General features: G+C 47.8%; 1 protein-coding gene across 11 annotated transcripts in view; it reads left to right on the forward strand.

Moving 5' to 3' along the window:
• PLEC (plectin) overlaps window positions 1-14,369 on the forward strand; it is a 367,871-nt gene that overhangs the window by 237,579 nt on the left and 115,923 nt on the right. For all 11 annotated transcript variants that reach the window (XM_068238141.1, XM_068238140.1, XM_068238142.1 and 8 more), the window contains one exon: window positions 3,883-3,944. In XM_068238141.1, the coding sequence (XP_068094242.1) occupies window positions 3,883-3,944 (62 nt within the window). The remainder of the gene's footprint in view (window positions 1-3,882; window positions 3,945-14,369) is intronic.

A 14,369-nucleotide genomic window follows, 5' to 3' on the forward strand; every position in this document is an offset into this window, starting at 1 on the left:
CTGACCTGTATGCAGAGCGCTGATAGGCCTGACCTGTATGCAGAGCGCTGATAGGCCTGACCTGTATGCAGAGCGCTGATAGGCCTGACCTGTATGTAAAGCGCTGATAGGCCTGACCTGTATGCAGAGCGCTGATAGGCCCTGACCTGTATGCAGAGCGCTGATAGGCCCTGACCTGTATGCAGAGCACTGATAGGCCTGACCTGTATGCAGAGCACTGATAGGCCCTGACCTGTATGCAGAGCGCTGATAGGCCTGACCTGTATGCAGAGCACTGATAGGCCTGACCTGTATGCAGAGCACTGATAGGCCTGATCTGTATGCAGAGCACTGATAGGCCCTGACCTGTATGCAGAGCGCTGATAGGCCTGACCTGTATGCAGAGCGCTGATAGGCCTGACCTGTATGCAGAGCGCTGATAGGCCTGACCTGTATGCAGAGCACTGATAGGCCCTGACCTGTATGCAGAGCACTGATAGGCCTAAACTGTATGCAGAGCACTGATAGGCCCTGACCTGTATGCAGAGCGCTGATGGGCCTGACCTGTATGCAGAGCGCTGATAGGCCTGATCTGTATGCAGAGCACTGATAGGCCCTGACCTGTATGCAGAGCGCTGATAGGCCTGACCTGTATGCAGAGTGCTGATAGGCCTGACCTGTATGCAGAGCGCTGATAGGCCTGACCTGTATGCAGAGCGCTGATGGGCCTGACCTGTATGCAGAGCGCTGATAGGCCTGACCTGTATGCAGAGCACTGATAGGCCTGATCTGTATGCAGAGTGCTGATAGGCCTGACCTGTATGCAGAGCGCTGATAGGCCTGACCTGTATGCAGAGCACTGATAGGCCTGACCTGTATGCAGAGCACTGATAGGCCTGACCTGTATGCAGAGCACTGATGGGCCTGACCTGTATGCAGAGCACTGATGGGCCTGATCTGTATGCAGAGCACTGATAGGCCTGACCTGTATGCAGAGCGCTGATAGGCCTGACCTGTATGCAGAGCACTGATAGGCCTGACCTGTATGCAGAGCACTGATGGGCCTGATCTGTATGCAGAGCACTGATAGGCCCTGACCTGTATGCAGAGCACTGATAGGCCCTGACCTGTATGCAGAGCGCTGATAGGCCTGACCTGTATGCAGAGTGCTGATAGGCCTGACCTGTATGCAGAGCGCTGATAGGCCTGACCTGTATGCAGAGCGCTGATAGGCCTGACCTGTATGCAGAGCGCTGATGGGCCTGACCTGTATGCAGAGTGCTGATAGGCCTGACCTGTATGCAGAGCACTGATAGGCCTGACCTGTATGCAGAGCGCTGATAGGCTTGATCTGTATGCAGAGCGCTGATAGGCCTGACCTGTATGCAGAGCACTGATGGGCCTGACCTGTATGCAGAGCACTGATAGGCCTGACCTGTATGCAGAGCGCTGATAGGCCCTGACCTGTATGCAGAGCGCTGATAGGCCCTGACCTGTATGCAGAGCGCTGATAGGCCTGACCTGTATGCAGAGCGCTGATAGGCCTGACCTGTATGTAGAGCGCTGATAGGCCTGACCTGTATGCAGAGCGCTGATGGGCCTGACCTGTATGCAGAGCACTGATGGGCCTGACCTGTATGCAGAGCACTGATAGGCCTGACCTGTATGCAGAGCGCTGATGGGCCTGACCTGTATGCAGAGCGCTGATGGGCCTGACCTGTATGCAGAGCGCTGATAGGCCTGACCTGTATGCAGAGCACTGATGGGCCTGACCTGTATGCAGAGCACTGACGGGCTGTGCAGGCTGACCTGACAGGCTGTGCAGGCTGACCTGACCGGCTGTACAGGACAGGTAGGACACAGTGGCTCTCCTGAGGGATTCCAGTCCCCCCAGGCGCTCTTCATGTATGATGAGTATACAGCAGGAGAGAAGGCCTGATAGGCACACCTGGGCGGTGGTTACACGGCTGGAACGTCTCTGTGTGTCATCTCTGACTAATCCCTGTGATGAGAAGAAGCAAAGATCAGCTCTCAGGGATCAGACGGTTGTGTCATATTTGGGCAGGACACATACATGTGGAATTCGGTAACTGCTCAGTCACAGCTGTGGGGGTGTCAGACGTGGGGGAGGGCACCTAAGATATGAGGGGCGGGGGGGGGGTCTCAGACAACCATGCCGAATTGCAGTGGATTCTGGGATTGCGCTGCACAGTACTGCGTCCCGATTGCTGGAGCCGTTGGTTTAGGCCTGGTACACACCATGCAATATTGTCACTTCAGATCCTACTTTCAGTCGAGAAAATTATCTGATGGGGCAAAAATATACTCCCTATTGATTTCCAGCGGCCAATCCCGGCTGATTGTAAGCAGATTGGACAGGCTGGAAAATGTCAGTCGAAATTCCAGCCACCATTCCTAGTGTATGTCCAAGTCTGATAACAATTTTTCCTTGTAATTCATTTACCATCGATATTTTCAAAAATACAATTGCATGTGTGTGTACGCTAGCTTTCTTCTCTATCAGACCAATGTCGGACCTGAATATCGATCTGATCTCTTGCTCGAGTATGATCTGACGTGTGGGATGTAGCATGGTGTGTACCCGGCCTGATGGGATTCAATATTATCTCAGTATCCCGTTTCCTTTAGAGGATCTTTCCGGGAATAGACTGATATTTCAGCGATTGGCTTAGGTTGGAACGTTGCACCAGAGCTCTGCTTATAATCCCTGCTCGCCTATGAATTATCTGCAGATTGGAATTCAGCCAATCAGGAGCACTTCCTGTCCCCTCCCATTGGCCATCTTCAAGCTATATATTTGCATGAACCTTGCATAGAAGCTGGAAGTATCAGCCTGTTATATGTCATGTCTGTTGGAGCACTTAGGGGGCGGGATCTGAGGGGTCACCGCAGAGGATGTCCCAATCGATCCCTGACTTCCTGGTGGTGATGTCATGGCGAATGAATCGGAGGCGTGCGGAAGCAACGGCATGGTCACTAGAAAACGTCGGTGACATGCTGCTCTTTCCTGCTTGCATGCAGAATGAATGCAAATTGTACGCGACTTGGAATTGAGCCAGTCGAATGCACTTCCTGCTGATAGTAGATTGGATTGGGTAGTAAATTGGACCAATAGCTGCAAACCTGGCATGGGCAATATTATAAGCTTTGTGTTGTATCTTCCTGTATGGCAGACCTGTGGGTGTTATGTTGTGTTCTGCAGGGGGCGCATATACTGCTGGGAATGGTGCGGATCTGGAATCAGACCTGACATTAGCATGGGTGGTATACCGGCGGTAGCTAGGGCTGCTGGGGAACCCAATACAACAGACTCCACCTACACGTGGAATATCCGAGTTTGGTGTGACGGTTGGTGATATTTGTGTGCAGCAGGAGACTGTTCAGCTGGGATGCTGCTGCGCTATCTGTCTCCTTAAAGAGAAACCGTAACCAAGAATTGAACTTCATCCCAATCAGTAGCTGATACCCCCTTTCCCATGATAAATCTATTTCTTTTCTTGCATAGATCATTAGGGGGCGCTGTATGGCTGATATTGTGGTGAAACCCCTCCCATAGTGTTATGTCAGGAGGACCATGGTGCTGACATCACACTGTGGGAGCCTTGTTGCATTGTGGGAAATAACAGCTGTTTCAACTGCCACAAAACCAAGCAGCATCTCCTTCCACAGACATCGCCTGCCAGCAGTAAAAAATGTCACCATGTGATAAATGTCAGAATGTAAATCAGGGAGAAGAAAGATTTTACAATGGGCAAACGCTGACTAAATCATTTATACATAATTACTGTAAAAATGAAGCACTTTTTTAAATTAAATTATTTTCACTAGAGTTCCTCTTTAACATCCTGCAGTGACCTAACCATGTGCCCATCTCTCTTACAGATGAACGGGACCGGGTGCAGAAGAAAACCTTCACCAAATGGGTGAACAAGCATCTCATCAAAGTGAGTGTCCACCATTTACCTGCCGGGCCCTCTGCATTGCACCATTCACCCTATAGAATTCACTCACTGTACATCACCCTATAGAATACACACGCTGTACATCACCCTATAGAATACACACGCTGTACATCACCCTATAGAAAACACACGCTGTAAACCACCCTATAGAATACGCACGCTGTACATCACCCTATAGAATACACACGCTGTATACCACCGTATAGAATACACATGCTGTACACCACCCTATAGAATACACACGCTGTACATCACCCTATAGAATACACTCACTACATCACCCTATAGAATACACACGCTGTACATACCCTATAGAATACACTCACTACATCACCCTATAGAATACACACGCTGTACATACCCTATAGAATACACTCACTACATCACCCTATAGAATACACACGCTGTACATCACCCTATAGAATACACACGCTGTGCATCACCCTATAGAATACACACGCTGTACACCACCCTATAGAATACACACACTGTACATCACCCTATAGAATACACTCACTACATAACCCTATAGAATACACACACTGTACATCACCCTATAGAATACACACGCTGTACATCACCCTATAGAATACACACGCTGTACACCACCCTATAGAATACACACGCTGTACATCACCCTATAGAATACACTCACTACATAACCCTATAGAATACACACGCTGTACACCACCCTATAGAATACACACGCTGTACATCACCCTATAGAATACACACGCTGTACATCACCCTATACAATACACACGCTGTACACCACCCTATAGAATGCACACGCTGTACACCACCCTATAGAATACACACGCTGTACACCACCCTATAGAATACACACGCTGTACATCACCCTATAGAATACACTCACTACATCACCCTATAGAATACACACGCTGTACATACCCTATAGAATACACACGCTGTACATCACCCTATAGAATACACACGCTGTACATCACCCTATAGAATACACACGCTGTACACCACCCTATAGAATACACTCACTACATAACCCTATAGAATACACACGCTGTACATCACCCTATAGAATACACACGCTGTACATCACCCTATAGAATACACACGCTGTACACCACCCTATAGAATACACACGCTGTACATCACCCTATAGAATACACTCACTACATAACCCTATAGAATACACACGCTGTACACCACCCTATAGAATACACACGCTGTACATCACCCTATAGAATACACACGCTGTACATCACCCTATAGAATACACACGCTGTACATCACCCTATAGAATACACACGCTGTACATCACCCTATAGAATACACACGCTGTACACCACCCTATAGAATACACATGCCGTATATTACCCCATAGAATACACACGCTGTACATCACCCTATAGAATACACACGCTGTACATCACCCTATAGAATACACACGCTGTACATCACCCTATAGAATACACACGCTGTACATCACCCTATAGAATACACACGCTGTACATCACCCTATAGAATACACTCACTACATAACCCTATAGAATACACACGCTGTACACCACCCTATAGAATACACACGCTGTACATCACCCTATAGAATACACACGCTGTACATCACCCTATAGAATACACACGCTGTACATCACCCTATAGAAAACACACGCTGTACACCACCCTATAGAATACACACGCTGTACATCACCCTATAGAATACACACGCTGTACACCACCCTATAGAATACACACGCTGTACACCACCCTATAGAATACACTCACTACATCACCCTATAGAATACACACGCTGTACATCACCCTATAGAATACACACGCTGTACATCACCCTATAGAAAACACACGCTGTACACCACCCTATAGAATACACACGCTGTACATCACCCTATAGAATACACACGCTGTACACCACCCTATAGAATACACACGCTGTACACCACCCTATAGAATACACACGCTGTACATCACCCTATAGAATACACTCACTACATCACCCTATAGAATACACACGCTGTACATACCCTATAGAATACACTCACTACATCACCCTATAGAATACACACGCTGTACATCACCCTATAGAATACACACGCTGTACACCACCCTATAGAATACACACACTGTACATCACCCTATAGAATACACTCACTACATAACCCTATAGAATACACACGCTGTACATCACCCTATAGAATACACACGCTGTACATCACCCTATAGAATACACACGCTGTACACCACCCTATAGAATACACACGCTGTACACCACCCTATAGAATACACACGCTGTACACCACCCTATAGAATACACACGCTGTACATCACCCTATAGAATACACTCACTACATAACCCTATAGAATACACACGCTGTACACCACCCTATAGAATACACATGCTGTACATCACCCTATAGAATACACACGCTGTACACCACCCTATAGAATACACACGCTGTACATCACCCCATAGAAAACACACGCTGTACATCACCCTATAGAAAACACACGCTGTACACCACCCTATAGAATACACACGCTGTACATCACCCTATAGAATACACACGCTGTACACCACCCTATAGAATACACACGCTGTACACCACCCTATAGAATACACACGCTGTACACCACCCTATAGAATACACACGCTGTACACCACCCTATAGAATACACACGCTGTACACCACCCTATAGAATACACACGCTGTACACCACCCTATAGAATACACACGCTGTACATCACCCTATAGAATACACATGCTGTACATCACCCTATAGAATACACACGCTGTACATCACCCTATAGAATACACACGCTGTACATCACCCTATAGAATACACACGCTGTACACCACCCTATATAATACACACGCTTGTACATCACCCTATAGAATACACACGCTGTACATCACCCTATAGAATACACACGCTGTACATCACCCCATAGAATACACACGCTGTACATCACCCCATAGAAAACACACGCTGTACATCACCCTATAGAATACACACGCTGTACATCACCCTATAGCAGCGTTTTTCAACCACTGTTCCGCGGCACACTAGTGTGCCGCGGAATGTTTCCTGGTGTGCCGTCCTCTTCTCCCCCTCCCGCCCGTCCCCGCGGCCGCCGCTGTTATTACCTTAGCAGCGGCCGCTCTCCCCTCTCCAGCGCATGTATATTCTAGCAGCGTATCTCCCGGCTGCTCTGTATGTGATGCGCAGGAGGCAGGGCTCGGTTACCATAGTAACGGCGATACATATCCCCGTTACAGGAAGCCGCTGCCCTGCTTCCTTCCGCATCACACAGAGCAGCCGGAGATACGCTGCTTGAATATACACGCGCCGGAGAGGGGAGAGCGGCAGCTGTTAAGGTAATAACAGCGGCGGCCGCGGGGATGGGCGGGAGGGCACTAAACTGGCTATACTGGGGCACTATTCTGGGGCACTATACTGGGGTACTATACTGGCTATCCTGGGGCACTATCCTGGGGCACTAAACTGGCTATACTGGGGCACTATTCTGGGGCACTATACTAGCTATACTGGGGCACTATACTGGGGCACTATTCTGGCTATACTGGGGCACTATACTGGCTATACTGGGGCACTATACTGGCTATACTGGGGCACTATACTAGCTATACTGGGGCTCTATACTGGCTATACTGGGGCACTATACTGGCTATACTGGGGCACTATCCTGGGGCACTAAACTGGCTATACTGGGGCACTATACTGGGGCACTATACTAGCTATACTGGGGCACTATACTGGGGCACTATTCTGGCTATACTGGGGCACAATACTGGCTATACAGGGGCACTATACTGGCTATACTGGGGCACTATACTAGCTATACTAGGGGGCTATACTGGGGCACTATACTGGGGCACTATACTGGCTATACTGGGGCACTATACTGGCTATGCTGGGCACTATACTGGGGCACTATACTGGCTATACTGGGGCACTATACTGGCTATACTGGGGCACTATACTGGCTATGCTGGGGCACTATACTGGGACACTATACTGGCTATACTGGGGCACTATACTGGCTATGCTGGGGCACTATACTGGGGCACTATACTGGCTATACTGGGGCACTATACTAGCTATACTGGGGCACTATTCTGGCTATACTGGGGCACTATTCTGGCTAAACTGGGGCACTATACTTACTATACTAGGGCACTATACTGGGGCACTATACTAGCTATACTGGGGCACTATTCTGGCTATACTGGGGCACTATACTGGCTATACTGGGGCACTATACTAGCTATACTGAGGCAACTAAACTCTCTACACTGGGGCAACTATGCCAGCTATGCAGCCGCACCCCAGCCCCCCCCCCCATAGCCTGCTGCGCACGGCACTGTCCACTAGGTCGCGCAAACAACCGGGGGCCGCATCCCCCCCCCCCCCCTGCGCGCGCCGTTCCCCGGAGAAAAATTTGGTCAGACAGTGTTCCCCGGGCCGGAAAAGGTTGGGAACCACTGCCCTATAGAATACACACGCTGTACATCACCCTATAGAATACACACGCTGTACATCACCCTATAGAATACACACGCTGTACACCACCCTATAGAATACACACGCTGTACATCACCCCATAGAAAACACACGCTGCATTTCACCTACAGCACAACTCCCAACTGTCCCTCTTTCTCACTCATGTGTCCCTCTTTCAGGACTGATGTACAGATCTGTGTAAATATAGGTATTTTTCTACTGAATGTTTTTAATTGACTCTAAACTTTATTCCCATCCCTTATATTGATCTATTTCTTATTTTCAAATGTTACTATGAAGGATAATGAACAGGATAGAAAGGACCAGTGTGGTCTGAATTATAAAACATACTTTTCTTATGAAATCTTTATGGTATGCGTGACTAGGGGCGTGGCAGGGGCATAGTTAGGGGTGTGGCAGAGGCGTGGTTTAAGTGTCCCTTGTTCTTATCTAAAAATGTTGGGAGGTATGCTATGGATCTTTACCTCCATATGATTTGCACACACTGCACTTCACTCTATAGAATTCACACGCAGTAGGTCCCTCGATAACCCTTACAGAGGTGGCCATACACTAATAGAGCCACCAGATCAACCAACAGATAGACCCCTCTGGGATTGAATCATATCACAGAGGGATCTAATGGCTGCCCATACACTGCACACAGGTTTGAATCAATTTCAGCATGAAATAGATTCAAAACCTGTGGAGCTGCCGCTTGCCTCGCCCCCCTCACCCCATTCGGCCTCCCCCGGCCAGCAGCAATACATCACCTGTCTGCCGGCGCGAGTCCCCAGGTCTGTGCTGTCACTTCCTCCCCTCTTCCCTTCCTGTAGCGTCCTGTGACTAGCAGAAGCTCATACACTAGAGGGCGCTCTACTGTTTGAACTTCGGCTAGTCACAGGATGCGACAGAAAGGGAAGAGGGGACGGAGAAGAAAGTGAGACAGCATGGACCCCGCCAACGATCGATTAAGTACATTTGCGTAAACTATTTCATAGCAGATTCGATCAGTGATGCAGTCTGCTGTGTACATGCGGGAATTCTACCCAATGTATGGGTTACTTTAAACCTCTTAAGTGTAAAACTAGAGTTACGAGACTTCTGGGAGGTTCTACTTAAAGTAGGTCCGAGGTAAACTTTTACTCATTGCATAATTGTGTTCCTTTCCTATTGTTTATAGGGCATCCCTCAAGCCAAATACTTTTTTGTTTTTGTTTTAATACTCGAATTCTCTATAAACTAAACACTAAACAAGCCTCGCCCACAGCTTTTCAGAGAGCCTTGGCATTTTCAGACAGTAGCAAGGGCTCATGGGAGCTCAGTCTGGGCAGGAGGAGGGGGAGGCATTATTAGCCAGAGATTTCAGAGGCAGAGGGGAGGAGGGGGGGGGGGATTAGTTTTTTTTTCACAGGCTGAGTGCTGAAGATGCAGATAAGCCTGCCTCTGTGTAATGTTTACAAACAACATGGCTGCTGTCGTATCACAGAAAGAAATGATCATATTCTATTGAAGCTGTTTGCAGCTAGATTTGCTGTGTAAACTATCTAAACTTTAGATAAGACATATAGACAATTTACTTGTTATAGTTAGTTTTTCGTCTCGGATCCGCTTTAAGATGGCCATACATCAGAAGATTATGGGCAGATTCGGCAGAGAAAAATGTATCTCTAATCGAATCTGATTAGAAAGAGCTTTGCATCTTTGTTGAAGCTGCCCATATACTGCAGGCTGATTCCCGTCCGATTTCAGCATGAAATCATCAGAGAAACGGCTGAGTCCGCCGCGTCCGCCCCGCCGCTGCGGCTACACAGCTGCATAAGTGCCGCGCCCCAATCGGAAACGCACGCTGCACCCGGGAGAAATGCACCCCAAGCAGATTCACAACATCATGGAGGAGATGGGATCTCAATATGGAGGGCAATGGCGGTACTTCCACCTTACTGTGGTCATCATATTCTAACACTGAAGGGGGCCACACACCATACAATTAAAAGATCCCATTTTACACCAATTCGATAAATCCAATCGGTTGCCACGAAAAAATTTTACTTTTTTTTATTTCATTAGAGAAATCCGTTTGAATTTCCCATGTTTTTCAATGTTTTTGAGATTGGACATGTTGGAAAATTCAGATCGATGGCGTGTAATGGATTGTGAAATTGTATTCCACCAGAAAAAAAAAAATTGTATGTAACTATTCAATACATTATTCTCTCGATTTTTCTAACCAACCAATTTTTTGGGAGTTTACGATCTTTTATCCCGAAATTGCAGCAATCTCTAAACCACGTGTTTGGAAGTTTCCATCTGAAACTTCGAGGTACCAATCAATCAGAAAATCAGATCGGAATGTTTGAATCATATCAAAATTAAAAAAATTGTATGGTGTGTGTGGCCACCTTTAAGCCCAATCTACACGATACAATTCTTTGTGCGATTCGATTACGATTCTATTTACGATCCGATTAAATCCGACATGTCCGATCGGGATGCGATTTGATTCCATTCGATTTGCCATTGCTGATCGGACTTGTCGGATTTAAATGGATCGTAAATAGAATCTTAATTGAATCACACAAGGAATCGTATCGTGTCGATAGGGCTTTAGGCAGGGTACACACCATGCAATCTTCACTTCAGATCCTACTTGAGTGGAAGATCAGATAGATACTCAGATTGCACATTGATCGGATATACAAGAAAGCTAGTGCTCACATGTATGCTATATATAATTTTTCAAATTTTAATCATTTGTCCAATTTTGAAAATGAATCGAGATAAAAAAAAAGTCCTACCGCAATTTGACATAAACCTGGAACGATAGCCGGTATTTTAATCAATATTCTACAGCCTTTCCAATCTCCATCAGATCGAGAAAGATCAATTCTGAGCTTGAGATCGGTCACTGGCAATCAATAGGCTGTATATTAAAAAAAAAAAAAAAATGGGGGGGCCCAACCTGATGATTTGCTCATGAGAAAGTAGGATCAGAAGTGAAAGTTGCATGGTGTGTGCATATTGGGGTCAGGCGAGGATCTGTTGGGTAACGTCTGAGGCAGATCGAGGTAGTTTGATTGGGCGATGCTGACTAGGCCCAAGCTTGAGCTGTGTTGTCATGGGAACAGTTTGCTGTACTCTACCACACAGGAAACGGTGTACCGTCAGCGCGGCAGGGTATCCAGGCAACGGAAACATTTGAGTGGCACTGTTGCATTGCTCACCAGCCACAAGGCATGCTGGGAGGAGCGCGGGTGATATTATCGTATGTGTCGCTGCTGTGAATAACTCTATGGAAACTGCTGCGGGGTTTCAGTATTGAGGTTGCTGCTGAATTTGGGGATTTTTTGGGTGGTTTTCGTGCCAAGTAATAAGCAGAGATTTCATTCTGTGTTTTGGTAAACCAGCTCACACTATCCTGCCTCCTAGTCACAGAATGACACATATGCGTTCCCGGAGGACAGTGTAGCGTGTACACTTCCTGTATGTGGGCAGCTATTGTCCGGGGTTATCAGTGTCCTGTCCTTGTGCTACCTCTGATAATCTCCCAGATCTGTACACAGTTATTTGCATTGTCCAGGAAGGGATTTCCATACAACCTTTTCGTGTTTTTATTTTGTTTGTGTGGACATTCCTGAGCTGCTAATGTGAGAGGATAAGATTTAATGCTGGGCACACACCATGCGTTTTCCCGCTCGATCCGCAAGTCGATCGGGATCGTTTCTACTATTTCCGACATGCTCGATTCAGGCTTCGATCGTTCCTGCCGTCGATTTTGCACACTAAACATGCAAATCAACGTCAGGAACAATCGAAAGCCCGAATCCAGCATGTCGGAAATAGTCGAAACGATCCCGATCGACTTGCGGATCGAGCGGGAAAACGCATGGTGTGTACCCAGCATAAGGGAGAACCCAACCAGATCTAAATTGTAGGAGAACGGTAGTGAGAGGTATATGGAGGCTGTGATATTGGTTTCCTTTTAAGCAATACCAGTTGCCTGGCAGCCCTGCTGATGCTCTGCCTCTAATACTTTTAGCCACAGCCCCTGAACAAGCATGCAGCAGATCAGGTGTTTCTGACATTATTATCAGATCTGACAAGATTAGCTGCATGCTTGTTTCTGGTGTGATTCTGAAGGCAGATAGCTCAGCAGGGCTGCCAGGCAACTGGTATTGCTTAAAAGGAAATCGATATGGCAGCCTCCATATACCTCTCACTACAGTTCTCCTTTAAAGCAGACCAGAACTCAGAACCTCCTCTCTACTCTAAAAGATAAGCAGCAGCATAATAACCTTTAAAGAAAAACATTTATTTGTTACAGCTGATACAAATCCTGCAATACATCTGCAGTGTGTCTACTTCCTGCTTTCATGGAAGCAGGCATAGGGTGAACATCCCGTGTTTACCAATTACAACTTGTGATTAGTCACGGATGATGAATTAGACAGTCTAAACTCTCTAAATACACACAGGGTACATTTCTCTGTGTTCCTTCTGTCCTTACCTTCCTGTGTAAAAGTTCAGGTCCACTTTAAAGTTGGCCATATACTGATCAATTATGCTGTTCAATTGAACAATAGATTTGATCTTCCTCAATCCTTGGATTGATTGTAGATTCACATTTTGCTGGTTTGATTGATGCAAACCAGTTGATATCTGCTAGTTAGTGATAAAAGGAGTCCGGCTCATGGAGGCTCCGGGGGTAGCCATGCCGTGTGTGGTCCGGTGGTAGTTTTGCCACGTGGGGTCCAGCTCACGGAGGGTCCGAGGTTAGGTGTGTGTGTGTACAGTGTGTGTGGGGTCCAGTGGTAGCTTTGCTGTGTGGGGTCTGGCTCATGGCGGGTCTGATGGTAGCTGTGTTGTGTTAGGGGGTCCTAGTCCGGCTCATAGAGCTGTGTGGGGTCTGGCTCATGGGGGGGTCCGGGGTTAGGTGTGTGTGTGTACAGTGTGTGTACAGTGTGTGGGGGGTCCAGTGGTAGTTTTGCTGTGTGGGGTCTGGCTCATGGCGGGTCTGATGGTAGCTGTGTTGGGGGGTCCGGTGGTAGTTTTGCCGCGTGGGGTCCGGCTCATAGAGTGTCCGGGGGTAGCCATGCTGTGTGGGGTCTTGCTCATGGGGGGTCTGATGGTAGCTGTGTTGTGTTAGGGGGTCTAGTGGTAGCCATGCCGTGTGGGGTTCGGTGGTAGTTTTGCCACTTAAGGTCCGGCTCATAGAGCTGTGTGGGGTCTGGCTCATGGGGGGGTCCGGGGTTAGCCGTGTTGTGTGGGGTCCAGTGGTAGCTGTGTTGTGTTGGGGGGTCCAGTGGTAGCCATGCCCCGTGGGGTCCGGCACATGGACACACTATAGTTGCGCAGACACGCTGCAGGCCTCTGACGCACATTATCTGGGTGTGTCTCGCCATCTCAGTGTGATTTCCCTCCCTGGTTATGGATTCCGGAGCAGATTCTCAGCATTGAGTGTAATTCCTGTGTTTCTTTGCTGTTTTATGACTGTATCGCCATCAGGAAGTCTTGTGGTCACAATTTTCCTGTCTTGTCAGCCGGGGGTCCCCCTCAGAAGCTGAATCACCTCAGAACAATGTTATTTCTGGCCGATCCCTGCGTATTGTGTTACCAGGGAGTCCCTCACACCGGAGTCTGACCCTTTCCTGTTGTTCATGCCCAGATTGTCAGCTCTGCAGGCAAGAGGTGTATGACAACAGCAGGCCACATGAGTGCTGGAAGGGTTAACAGAGACTGCCGCCATGAATGGTGCCCTTTCCCATAGAATTGGCGCAGTGATTGGGCCGCCTCTCCGCCTCTCACTGTCTCGGCCGGCCGCCCGGAATCACAGGAGAGAATCTCTGCGCTGCTCCCGCGACTTCTGTCTGGCATCCGGCCCAAGGA

The sequence above is a fragment of the Hyperolius riggenbachi genome, chromosome 5 (genome assembly GCF_040937935.1).
Source record: "Hyperolius riggenbachi isolate aHypRig1 chromosome 5, aHypRig1.pri, whole genome shotgun sequence".
NCBI classification, from domain to species: Eukaryota; Metazoa; Chordata; class Amphibia; order Anura; family Hyperoliidae; genus Hyperolius; species Hyperolius riggenbachi.